Below are 12396 nucleotides of genomic sequence, written 5' to 3'. Positions count from 1 at the left end.
AAGAATGAGCAGGTGGTATGAGCTCTTCCGATCCTTCGAGTCGATGAAACTACCTTTCGCACGCGGTGCTCGCAGCCAACAGTGTTAGCACCAATCCATGACCTCGCATACTACAGCCTATCTTGACTCTTTAATACGGCACCATGCACTCTCACTCAGTATACCGCTGGATACGCTCACCTTACGACTGAGCTATATAGTTCTAAACAAGAATAACTACGCAGTTCCACGACAACCCGCCAGTTGGTTGTTTGCATTTCTATTGACGTGTGCTTCTGAAGGTTCTGCACGATGATAGGCTGTTAGACACGCACTGGTTTGACATGATCGTGCAGTTTATGCAAACAACTATGCAGAATCACTCTTCTGCAGTATTATAGTCTCATCGACCCGAAGCTAACAGGGGCATGCGTATCTTCTGTTAGCCGGAATTTTGACAGTACGCTACCTTGAAACATGACCTTACTCACAGAATGCAAGTGCACACATCGTCTGATCCTCCCCGTAACTCTGCAGTCTAAGTTCAGTTGGTACTCTATATTCAAGGCGAGTCAAAGTCCAGAACCAAGTTACGCCTCAGCAGTAATTTATTAGTATTAAGAGATGATGAGTTTATATGCCTTGTATTTGGTACGCTCGCAATCTTTTTCAGTGTTAGTTAAGAGCACTTCCTGGTCATTACAATATCTTATAAAGAAATACCACACTGCCAGTCGTCGCACCAAGTTGGACGCGTTCACAGTTTGCACACATGCATTATCCTGACGTCGAACGACACTTTGTGTTTTAGCCCGAATCTTGCAGACCAACAAATGACTGGGAAAAAAAAAAATCCTGCTCTCAACAGATTCTACGATATCCTGAAGAGACGCAGGCACAAGGTCATGTCGGAAATGCATCAAATCCATGACGTTGTCTCTAAAGCCAAGAGGGAAGAAGCAACGTAGGCACATCGGAACGTCTCTATTCACCTACAGTACAGTATATCCATGGGCCGTTCACCGTATGTAAATAAACTACGTATAGAGAAAAGGGGTTTATTGTCACAGACTAAATCATACTCGATGGGGTGAATTTTAGTCGTGTCTCCATCCTCTCTCGCCGCCACAATCAAGCCAGAGATCGGCGGTTGGGCGTCACTCCATCCCAGCCAGACGTGGCTGCTAATCAACTTAGGTTACTATTCTTGGTGACGGGTTGGCAAACAAACTCTGATGGCTTGAACGGTACAGTACCAGCCTGGAACGTCGCTGTAGCTTTTACTGTAAGCCTTTTTTTGACTTTGACCAAGTCCTGATCACCTCTCATTAGAGCCGTAGTTAGATACTTGAAACGCGTACATTCCTGACCACGGTCTCTAGCAACCCACCATCCGTCTCATCTTGATTCAACATCGGACAGAACATGACACAAAGAACGCCTTGTACTAGTCGCTGGCCACTTCATCTTGGGTAAACACAATTGCTAAACACAGAAACTCGGCGGAGATAACACGAGTTCAAGAACTCTCCATTCCAAGCCTGCCATCATTACATCCAGCTACTACTGTAGCAGTGGTCACAAGACTGCTCGAGATGTAAACAGCAACTACAAGACCTGAGTCTTGAACTCGAAGGAAAGTTTAGCGAGCCAAAAATGAATGGGAGGCGGGAACATGTCACGACTTCATTCCTTAAACTGCTTCTACCCGTAATGCTAACGATATCAGGACGCTGGCGCGCATTATCCCACCCATGGCCAGACAACACTTGTCCAGAATCGAGCGATCGCTCCTCTGTTCTTTAGAAATGTCGTACAACACCTCAGTCTAGACTCAAGGCCGGCATCCGTGATTGCCTACTAATAACCACCAAGGCAAGTTTCTGGCACCTCCCATACTGAGGAGAAGACACGGCCAGAGGAATGAGAATTGCGGGAGCCAGCATGATATGGACGACGAACCTTCCCGCGCCAGGTCTAGGTTACCTCTTCAATCATGCTACTGCGGGCACTGGCATCGGTCAAGACGTTTGCCACAAGGCTTTTGTACCTTTGTGAAAGCCGAGGCCCAAGATGGCTGTGCCTTGGAGGTCTTCCTGTCATCGAAACAACTGGCGACCTGCAAATCTTATTGATGTAGGCGTGGAAATACTGCAATTTTGTATGGACTAGGAGCTGTACTTCAAGAATTTGAAAGTATAAACATCCTGATTTACATACCTAGTTAAAGTTGTCACTTGGTCTTGCTTGCGAGCCATCAAAATGCAGTTCACAGATCATCCTGAACCTGACATGAGCAAAAAACAGACACAGCACATGTGTAGCCTACGATCCTCCTCAACGAAGTAGACCGTTAGTTACTGCTAGTGCACCATTGCGTGTAAACCGCTCAGCCTTTATCACATCTTAGCTCCATCTCATCACCAGTTTGCCACCGTAGACACCCAACATGGAACTGTTGCTACCCAATTTTTGACATATGAATCATTTCACTAGCCTTCGATTTAAGCTTCAAACTCAAAGGGTGTACCGGGCCGTCTATCAAGATTCTCTTGCTCTAAATATACACGCCCTGGAAGCTAGAAGCATTCATCAGTCACTGTGGGACAAAGAAGCAGCCAATACTGAGTAAGAAATATGGTCCGAGCCGAATTTTGTTTTGTTTCTTTTTATGTATCCAAAAATGCCTCGCTAAACCGCTCAGTCCATGCTTATGGTATATGTATGTTAGCTTGATATAAATATATAAATTCGATAATGCCTCCACTGAAAGTATTCGACGCAAAGCCTCAAATCCTGGAGAGAAAGAAGCCATCCACCCATGCATGGCAGTATAGGTCCCTTGTGCTCGCTTGCCCGTTGGATCAAGCTTCGAGAACAGGCTCGCGCTCGCGGTGACTGCGATGGTGATGGTGATGATGGTCAGAGTCCCTTGACCTCGTGTCGTACTCTTCCTCGTCTCGGTGTCGCCTGCGCCTTTCTCGATCCCGATCTTTATCTTCGTAGTCTGATGAGTCATCTTCACGATGACGGCGATGGCGATGATGCCTTTTTCTGTCATCATCTTCCCTGTCGCGATCCGTGTCACCACCATCTTCGTCGCGGCGACGTCTCTCTGTATACGTGATCAGTGCATACTCTGATAGATGTAGGGATTTAAGCCTGGAACCTACCACGCAGGACTTGTGTTGCTGAGGCATATGCCTGAATTTCCTCCTTGCTGAGTACTCGCAGCACGATTACAAAATCATCTCTAACCTCGAACCTCTCCTTGCCAATAGTCAAAGCCTCGGGGTTGACAACCTTGCGGCTAATCTTGGTCCATTTTGCACCTGCGGGTGCTTCTCTAGCCTTCTTGTCTTCCTTATGAGGTGCAACGCCCTCGCGGATGGGATTTGGCTCTTCCGGGAAGCTAACTTTGGGCTGTTTCAAGATACCCTTCAGAGGTTTCTCGTCCTTCTTGTCGCGAGGGGGCGATACAACCCGGACTTGCTTATCGTCCAGAGAAGCCTGTTGCAGCTCACGGCCACGAACTTCCTCTCCAGGAGGAGTGGAAGGTTTTGAATCAGATGGGGAATGATGTTCTCTAGATGGCCGGGTGTCGGTCACGTTTCTCGATTCTCCCGAAGGCGAGGAGGAGGGCGATGTGATTTCAGCTACGATAGGAGACTCCTTTTCTTTCTCCTTGTCAGTAGCATTTAAGGCTGCGAGCTGGTCTTTGAGCTGCCTCAAATCAGATGTATCGTTAGGATTAAAAGCATTGGAGTCGTGACGTCTTCGAGTCGACTTTTTACCTTCGTCTGAGTCCGAGGCTGAAACGACCGCCTCGCCACTCTTACGAGAGTCTCCAGGCCGGCGACTTGTGTCTCTGGACCCACGGTCCTGATCACGTTGTCGTGAGTGGTCCCGCTGTCGCGATCGATCCCGTTCCAGGTTTCGTGGGCGTTCGCTCTTCATTGAGTCTCGCCGCCTGTCGCGATCTCGCTCACGCTCGCGTTCGTCATCAGAGCCCTTACGTCTGCTCGCCTCCTTCTCGCGCTTGTCGTCGTCTTTGATGGCAGGGACGAGTCCCACTGCAGTCGCAGCGATGCCCAGGCCAGTAGCCACCTTATCGCGAAATCGAGTACGCTCCTTTTCCTCATCGTCGCTGCCCTTCTTACTCTCACGTCTCTCACGACGGGGCTCCTTTGAATCAATACGGCTCCGGCGACGATCATCGCGCTCATAATCAGTTTCGCGCGGTAAATCTTCATCCGACCGCTTCTTGGGTTCTTGGCGACGTTCGCGGCGGTCATCGTGTTCATCAGCAAGATCAGTTCGAATACCAAAACCACGGGAAGTGACTCGGTCATCATGAAAATACGGGGTTTCGTGTGAGCGCTCCGGCTCATAAGCACGCTCAAGCTCAGGCTGTTCACGAAACTCTCGCATTTTTCTTTCGTCCTCTCGACTGCGGTAGTAGTCATCATGATGCGAAGAACGGGGTGGTCCCTCCTGATACAGCGACACTGGCCGAGGCCGTCTTGTCGTCTCGGTAGTGGCGACGAGAGGGACATCCTGTTTTGTCGAAACAGGTTCTGGTGTTTTGGAGGGCATCGGAGCGTAGTCGCGGGGGCTTTCGTACCCTCGAATCTTATCGAATCCACGGGTACTAGGTGGAGGGCCTCCTCGGTTATCGTATTGCCGACTGGTCGAAGAGCTGCTTGTGTTTGTGGTTATATAATTGCGGCTCAAGTCGGGGCTCGTATCAACGTTAAATGTCCGCTGATCCGCGTTATAGTTAATGTTAGGACGATAGTATCCACGGTCGAGACTCTCACGTCTCCGAGTCCTCGTCGGAGCTGAGTGATCGAGATCATAGCGAACCAATTCCCCGGCATTGGTGTACTGGTATCCATCGTCTCCGTAATCGACGTTGTTGGAGCTTTGGCGTGGGTTGTTCTGGTAGGTAGTGGATTGACGGCTGTTGCGGTAAGGATCATCGCGCACCAAGCTGTTGCTGCGTTCCCTGCTACTGCGACCATAGCTGTCGGTGCCCGACTGGTCGGCATAGGAGCGGGCTGTGCTGCGTGAACGTATAGATGAGGCAGGCTGTGTATAGAACTGCCCATCGCTCGACCGGTACTCATCCCGCATGGGACTTCCGGGACGAGCGTTGGAAGTATGCGAACTGGTACCATTAGCACGGTCCTTCTGGGTGGTCATAACAATAACCGGTGGTCGACTCGTGGAATCGAGAGTGGAGGACCTCTGCGTGCGAGTGACATCTCGAGTAGTCGGCCTGTGTGATCGAGGATCCTGGGTAACGGCGTACGTGCGGGTCGTGGTGTTGGGAGTTGGCGTTGTGGAAGTGGTTGTAACGTATCCTCGTGGGGTCGTTGAGACAGGCTGCTGTTGTTGACGGGTAGAAGTCGGCATGACATGCATATCACCAGCATACAGAGAAGTATAGCCAATGCTTGACGGCAAAGAAGTCCTCGCGTGGTTCGAGAATGTAGCCGCTCGCCCAGAGGACGGGTAGCTGCGATAACGATCCGTCATGATGACGTGGGGCACTAGGATCGAAAGGCCAAAATGGTTCCTCACTCGTCAGGTTATGCGTATTGCTGGAAGCCGACGGTGCGTGAGGTTCGGAGTCACGAAATCGGGGTCGAGTCGTGAGAAACGTTGGACAAAACGTGACGCTGTGTAGAAGAGCGGTAGCGTTGGGGCGCCAGGCGTTGAAATGAGTGGAGGGCAGCAGTGGCGTCTTGTAGAGTGGTGTAAGTGGTGCAGCGGCGGAATGACGGCAGTCTCCTACGAAGCCAAGGCCACGTGAGGAGGGGTCGAACTTGGTCGGTCCTTGTCAGCGTAGACTAGCAATGACAGTATTAACACCTGCTAGTAATAACGGCAGGTTCAGGGTTTGTATGTTGGTTAAAGCGACGGCCCAAGTTCGAATGCCCACAGGTGATCTACTTTTCGGACGTAGAACACTTGTTGGGTAGATCGCAATTGGTGTTGTTGATAGACAAGCTCTGGCTTTGTCACCAAGATGACGCCGAGTTCGACAAGCTACCACAAGAACAATGGTGACACTACCTCGTAAGATAGTCACTCAATGACAGAGGCAGACAAGTGGGTCCCTGCGATCTCTGCAACAAAGGCGATGGTTAAACTCGTTTGCTCGGTTTGCTTGTGGTTGATGGTTGTGTCTGAATAGTGTGTTCCTTCCCACTAATTCCTAACCAGTCAGTTTGGATATCAGAACAGAGCAGCGACTAAACTCACAGAGTTCTCAAGATAGTAGATCTATCCGAAATATAAGAATGCACGAGCAAGTTGACAGACTGACAGGGTGTCCTATCTGAACAATCGACTTTTTCTTTGTTCTACTCTGTGCGCGTGTTCTTCTTGTACGAGGGTCCACCACCAAAAGGTGGTCGAGGTGGGGTGAGGGGCAATATCAGAAGAACAAAATGCACCAAATTATGGAGAGATTGGGAAAACGTTTAGAAAGAGAGAATGGGGGAGAAGATGGCAGAAGAGGCAGTTGGCGATGTTTTGTCAGAGGCCAATTTTTCTCACCTCCAAGGGACCCCCCACAAGTCAAACGATTCGAAGATAAACAATATGCTCCGTTATTGCAACTAGTGGTTATTTGCCGACGGTATAGTCCCAACGTCTTTGGCGTAATTTGGTATCAGTCGAGTGATGGGATTGCCGATGACGATCGATGCGGTGGCGTGGAGAAGGAAACCCGACTACAGACGTACATATGTAAGCTAGATAGAAGCTGGCGTCAGTCAAGGTCACCATGAAACGGTTATTCAGAAAGACGTGTGGATAACAGTCTCGGTAAGAAGCAGGGAGAACGTCACCCACCAGGATGCAGTTGTCAGCGGCCAGGCAGTGTGTACAGACTACATACAGTACAGGGTCCGTCCGACCCTTGGATGAGATGTACCTTTGCCTGCAGTGAAGATTGGACAATGCATGTAATGCAGCAAACTTGCCTTGCTGGATCTCACTGAAGACTGGGTGCCGTCTATAGGTAGGTATGCAATTGGCTGGCTTGCGGTTATTTAATTGCAATCCTGTTCCGTCGTTCCTGTATCGTGTTGTCGTCTCAACACCGCACGCTCGACTGGGAAGAAATGGATTGATTCCCAAGGGTATCCCGCCGTGTTTGAGCGGAGCTGGCTAATTAGGTACCTACCAACGTTAGTATGCTTACCTAGCCTCGCTGGTTTTTACTTTTACCGGGCTTACTAACTCGAATAAGTGATGGAACGTTTTAATGTACTATGTATGTACAAGTAGCATTGACGGCGCCTGCCGAACAATGAAGCTTGGAGCCCAAAAACTTAGAAGGCCAAGCCCAACACAAGAACAAACAACCTTGACCCCAGGCTCGAGCCCGGGCCTTGGGCTTCGGATAGGTACAGTGGGGCGAGCTGGACGTGTCTGTGTTAATCGTCCGCTTGGTGATTGATGGGTCTGCAATGGTTGTGGTGGGGATGGAGTTGTCAGGCTTCGATGCCAGCCAGGGCAGGGTCAGGGACCTCGTGAACCCTTGATTTCGAGACAAATAGCTTGAGACCGAAGACCCAAGTGGGCTGTCAGACCTGAGCTAGAACCGTTGGCCGTGCTGCTTCTTGAATCGTGAGGCTCTGCGACCGTGTAGACTAGACTAACGTTATGTCTCGTACCGTACTCGTACACTCTTTTTTTTTTTTCTCCTGCAGAAACGTTGGCTTCGGCGTTAACGTTAGCTGGCGTCAACGCCTGAACAGGATGGTGGTGTTGTTTGGTGCCTGGGCAATGACGTCTCCTCGCTCAAGCGAATCCGGGCAGTTTCCACTGCTATTTTTGAAACTCGGTTATCTTTTTTGTGGCGAATACCGAAACTGAGAGTTGCCTGCATGTGTGCAGACAGGAATGACTGGCAATGGCCAAGATGAAAGTTTCTCAATTTGTAGACCTGCAATCAATGTTTCGTTGCTGAGAATAAACATATGGGTAACCTGAAGGACTTGTCTCTTAGGAGTGTCGATGAAAGGTGAAACGGGAACAGATGGGACGTCAGCAAGGCCATTTATTCCCAGCCAAGTCGGTTGAAGCAGTGACAATGAATTGGCGAGAAAGGATACCTACTAAGGTAATAGGAAAGTATCTCCCATATAGGGCATAAATCGATAGGTACTGACTTGATAACTAGATTTTTGAGAAGGAAAGCTACCTAGGTAGGTAGGTAGCCTAGTAGGTTCTATATAAGAGGATTGAAGACTTGACGAGGTAGTCGTAAGTTGGGCAGAAGGACGACTAGGGAGATTAGCAGGTAGGTAAGCAGGCGGCTACGTCGTCGTTTCGTGTTGAATCATGCTTCGTCTTGTTTGGTCAACCTATTTTTGTTTCAAAGCGCTGGCCTTTCGGTGAGAAAGAAAGTAAACTGACGGTTGCAACTTTAAAGCACTGTACTACCTCGAGCAGCCATTGATGACAGTTTTTCTGAAAATAGGCACCTACAATGACAACCATATCAATCAATGCCATAAATGGACAGTATCATCGTGAGTCTTTGCTACCCAATCAATCAACAACTCCCGACACAATACAGTACCCAGTCGCTCTTTGCAACAGCCATCCATCCATCCACCCAACCAACCATGAGTATCGTATTTTACCCTATCCCAATCCCACGGGTACAGAATCTTTGCTTGTTGTCCTGTCATTGCATCAGCTAGAGGAACGGCCCGCACTTGGACTTTCAGCTCAATCCCATACGACAAGTATCAGATGCAAAAGGCTTTCAGCGAGTTTACTCCATAATACGGATACCAACTAAACGAATGCCTCCTGTCAACAAGGAATACCCAACTCATGTAGAGTTCTCATTACTCAACCAGATCAGCCATTTCGTTGTACAATGGGAAACACCGTATGTGCGTTCTTGTCTCATCCGTCCTATGCATTCAAGATGTGGGTTCTTCAGCACGTACCCAGTTGACAAGTGACAGATAATTGCGGGATCCAGATAGCCTCACCTTTCAAACCTTGGATGACAGCTTGTTGTTGTTCCCTAGCTCGTCCGAGTCCATTTCGCTTACACGCATTGGTCCCCTTGCGAGCCTGCCTCGACGCAGACACCTTTAGCCAATGCGGGCCAGCCTTTGTTATAGCCTTAAAGTCCGATACCAAATCAATACTTGGTGCAATAACTGCTCACTACCCACCAGAAGGAAGGATTCCAACACCGGATGCATCAGTAGCACCCCTTGTCCTTGATTAACGCCTAAACATGACCTCCACCACATCAAGATCCGAGCGAATATCCAAGCCGATCCACAACTCCAGGATACTTCCTACATAAGAAACTTGATTTTCACTGTATTGAGCCGATCTGGAAAGGCTTGGTATAAAGAATTAGCTCGGCGATTGAAGAAGGCGTACCCTGGTTCTGTTTGACCAGGAACATCCCCGTAGCTTGCACCTGGAGAATCCAATTCACAAAGAGACTCGGTCGGAACCGTTGAGCGGCTTCAGGTAACTACTTACTAACGTTAGTCCCTTTTGACGACGAGATGACTCTTTTATCGCTCTGGGACAAAGCTGTCACCTTTCCAGAGGGGATGGGTGTGGGATACTCATATGTTTGCTATCACATGCTGTGTCTATCATCACCTTCACCTGCGACCAGACGAGTGAAGCTAAATCACAAATAAGCTTAGCTAGACACTTTCTCCGCAATGTGGCACCGAGGAGAGGAAAAAGAAAACAACCATATTCGACCTGGAGGTCTTGCTTGGGCATCCATCTGGCCCAAACAGCGCTGATCTTTCTGTCTACGTTCCCGCGCCACGAAGAGAACTGTCCAGCGTGACACATCAGCCCTCAGCCCACAGGAGGACTAGGCTGATAATAGTTGAATATTCCGTCGGTATGCTCAAAGGCCGTCGATGGTACATACAGTTCCGACTGTCATGTGGGACGTGGGACGGAACTTACCTTGTGTGCATGTTGAAGGCACGATCATCGATCAGCGATTCTTGTAAGTTGCGGATCAGGAACCAGGATGAAACATCTGCTGATTGTTGCAAACCATACTCCATAATGCTCAGCGGTGAAGCTTTACTTGTTTGCCGAGACGCACATACTTGAAATAATATTCTCGCGATCCCATGTCAGGTCATGCAGTGGTGAATGATCCCATCCCGTTAATTGTATCTTTGATCTATCATCATGTCCTACAAGGAGATACGACGACGACCCACACGTGACCGAAGATGACAGTGTTGTTAGCTAGTCGAGGCTTGCTTGCGTGATAACAGTATTTGGTATACTTTAATCAGAATATAGAATATCCTTATAGCACATTTCGACATGATATAGATACTATAACGACGCGTGAAGAATGAAGTGACACAGCCTCTCAATGTGCATAACATAACTCTCGCTTAAGCCAGTGCACCCATAGGGTCCCAAGGAGGCAGGATGATGGCCTCCTTCTTGAGGACGTCTTTGACCTCTTTACTGCAAAATCGGGGATCAACAACAGCCTGGTAAACAAACTCATCCAGCCAAGCGTCACTCATAACGAACCAGCCCTTATCGCCCGCAGCAGTCCCCCAGCTATTCTGCACCCTCCAGCGGACAGGGTTGCCCGTCTCATCGTCAAGATGCACAGCTGTCAGCACCATGGCATGTGTCATCTGGCTCTCCTTTGTCGTCAGTCGCTGTGCCTTGCTCATACCGAGCAAGCTGGTATTGAAGCCAAGTTCGTAGTTGAAGAGTTCAAGATCCATGATACCAGATTTAGAATCGCTAAACTTGCCAACGTCGCTGCCGAAGAAAATGGGAAGACCGGCCTTGAGCATCTTGATGCAGGTTTGCTTGAGAGTATTGATATCGACGTTGACATAGCTGACTCCACGTCCACCGACAATGTTTCCAAGTCGTGAGACTGAGAGTAGCGAGAGCGGCTCGTGACGAGGGTCATGCACAAGTGAGATCATACTCTCAATTGTGGTAGATGTGATCCGGAACTCGGAGCTGTATAAGTTCTTGGCGAACTCTTTAGGAGTGGCCCTGAGTTCATGAGCCTTTCCGTTCTTGTCATTGTACTGCCAAACGAAAGCCTCCTCGGGGCTAGGTGGTGGCCCGAGGAGGAGAGTCATGATAAGAGAGATCTCGCGCATCATCTTGTCCTTGACTGATGATAGTGTCGTAGCAGACACACCTGTCTGGGAGTTGACCAATCCTCTTAGCTTAAGTGCGAACTCGCGAAGCTTAGTCTTGATGACGTTGTTGAGAACACCGGAGCTTTGAGCATTCCATGTATCTGGGTACAGGGTCTGAGGCACGATACCATACTTCTCAACGAGATTGTAAACCATATCCCACTGGCCACCATCTGAGACGATGTCGCCTAGTAAGTTTTGAACAAGGCGACCTTCGAGGTCTTCTCCAGCAGTATCGATGATCTGTTCAAGAAACCAGTTGGACTTCTCGAGTTTGTCCCAATAGAAGAGGTATTGCTGCGACAGCTCGAAACTCTCGAGATTATATCGCTTCATGAGGGCCACACGGAAAACATTTGTGGAGGCAAAGAGCCAGCAGCGACCGCTTGAACGCTGATTTGTGATAGGGTCACCTTCGAATGGAATCTTGACGTTGAATATCTGCTGGTCCGCGATTTCGGTAGGCAATGAAGTAAGAACCTGTCTTGGGTTGGCTGAGCTCAGCGCGGTGAGGGCAAGTCTTCCTAGAAGTCAGTAGCGAGCTAGTGCTGTAGTAGTAGTAGAGCCTCACTTATTCTTGGGATCCTTAAGAACGGAAGCCTGCCATGACTCAAGCACATCGATCAAGAGACCCTGTGCGTCTCGAACGAGAGGCTCTAGGGGGGTCTTTTCGGCGTTGCTACTGATCTCGACGAACTCTTCATCGTCCTGCATTTGAAGACTATGAAAACGCTCAAAAACAGCCTTCTCATGAAGTGTTGGCTTAGATGGTTGGGCGCCCATGATGAGATGCCAGTTCAGGGTAGGTGTGACAAGTAGTGGTTATAAGGCCTGTGTTGAGATGCAGGGGATGAGGATAAGTTAGGAATAAATACTTCCAGAGAAAAGAAACTCTCCAGGTAACCGAGAGTTGTCACGCGCTCTCTTATCAATCATAAGCTTGCGTGTAGAAAAGGCTGGGTCCTACCATCCATCCATCCTGGGCTAAGTTTCATAACGCGGGGAAGCAAGCACCTTGATGAGAAAGGCAATACCGACATGAGGGAGGAGTTGTTAAATGAGAAGCCAAAGCAAACAATATCTCAGCAGGTGGAAGAAGTAAAGCAATAGTTGTTTGGACGAACAGTCAATGGCACGACAAACGATTAAACCAGCGGATTGAGAAGAACAATCTAGGGTAACTACTTATTGAAGATAT

At 49.0% G+C, this 12396-nt stretch overlaps 2 protein-coding genes across 2 annotated transcripts; both read right to left on the bottom strand.

Annotated features, from left to right (window-relative positions):
• Positions 1-2843: 2843 nt before the first annotated feature.
• On the bottom strand, positions 2844-5520 carry B0J16DRAFT_268633 (uncharacterized protein; the record flags this gene model as incomplete). Its single annotated transcript, XM_046123492.1, has 2 exons — positions 2844-3094; positions 3153-5520. The coding sequence occupies 2 exons, from the start codon at positions 5518-5520 to the stop codon at positions 2844-2846; spliced, it is 2619 nt and encodes an 872-aa protein (XP_045983130.1).
• A 4610-nt stretch (positions 5521-10130) lies between these two features.
• On the bottom strand, positions 10131-12266 carry B0J16DRAFT_133482 (peptidase C1B, bleomycin hydrolase). Its single transcript, XM_046121781.1, has 2 exons — positions 11770-12266; positions 10131-11718 (listed from the first exon to the last, which is right to left on the bottom strand). Exons 1-2 carry the CDS (start codon positions 11979-11981, stop codon positions 10416-10418), a joined length of 1515 nt encoding a protein of 504 aa, XP_045983129.1. The 5' UTR covers positions 11982-12266; the 3' UTR covers positions 10131-10415.
• Positions 12267-12396: the final 130 nt, after the last annotated feature.

This window comes from Fusarium flagelliforme, assembly GCF_020744385.1.
Source record: "Fusarium flagelliforme strain FIESC 12 MPI-CAGE-AA-0113 chromosome Unknown B0J16scaffold_4, whole genome shotgun sequence".
NCBI classification, from domain to species: Eukaryota; Fungi; Ascomycota; class Sordariomycetes; order Hypocreales; family Nectriaceae; genus Fusarium; species Fusarium flagelliforme.
Note: the sequence above shows the minus strand (reverse complement) of the source record. Positions and strands in the feature narration are given on the sequence as shown.

Bases quoted from the DNA above. Each gene is read 5' to 3' on its own strand.
- B0J16DRAFT_133482 (XM_046121781.1), bottom strand. From the start codon at position 11,981: ATGGGCGCCCAACCATCTAAGCCAACACTTCATGAGAAGGCTGTTTTT. The intron at 11,719-11,769 runs GTGAGGCTCTAC...ACTTCTAGGAAG, and splicing joins CTTAAGGATCCCAAGAATAA to ACTTGCCCTCACCGCGCTGA.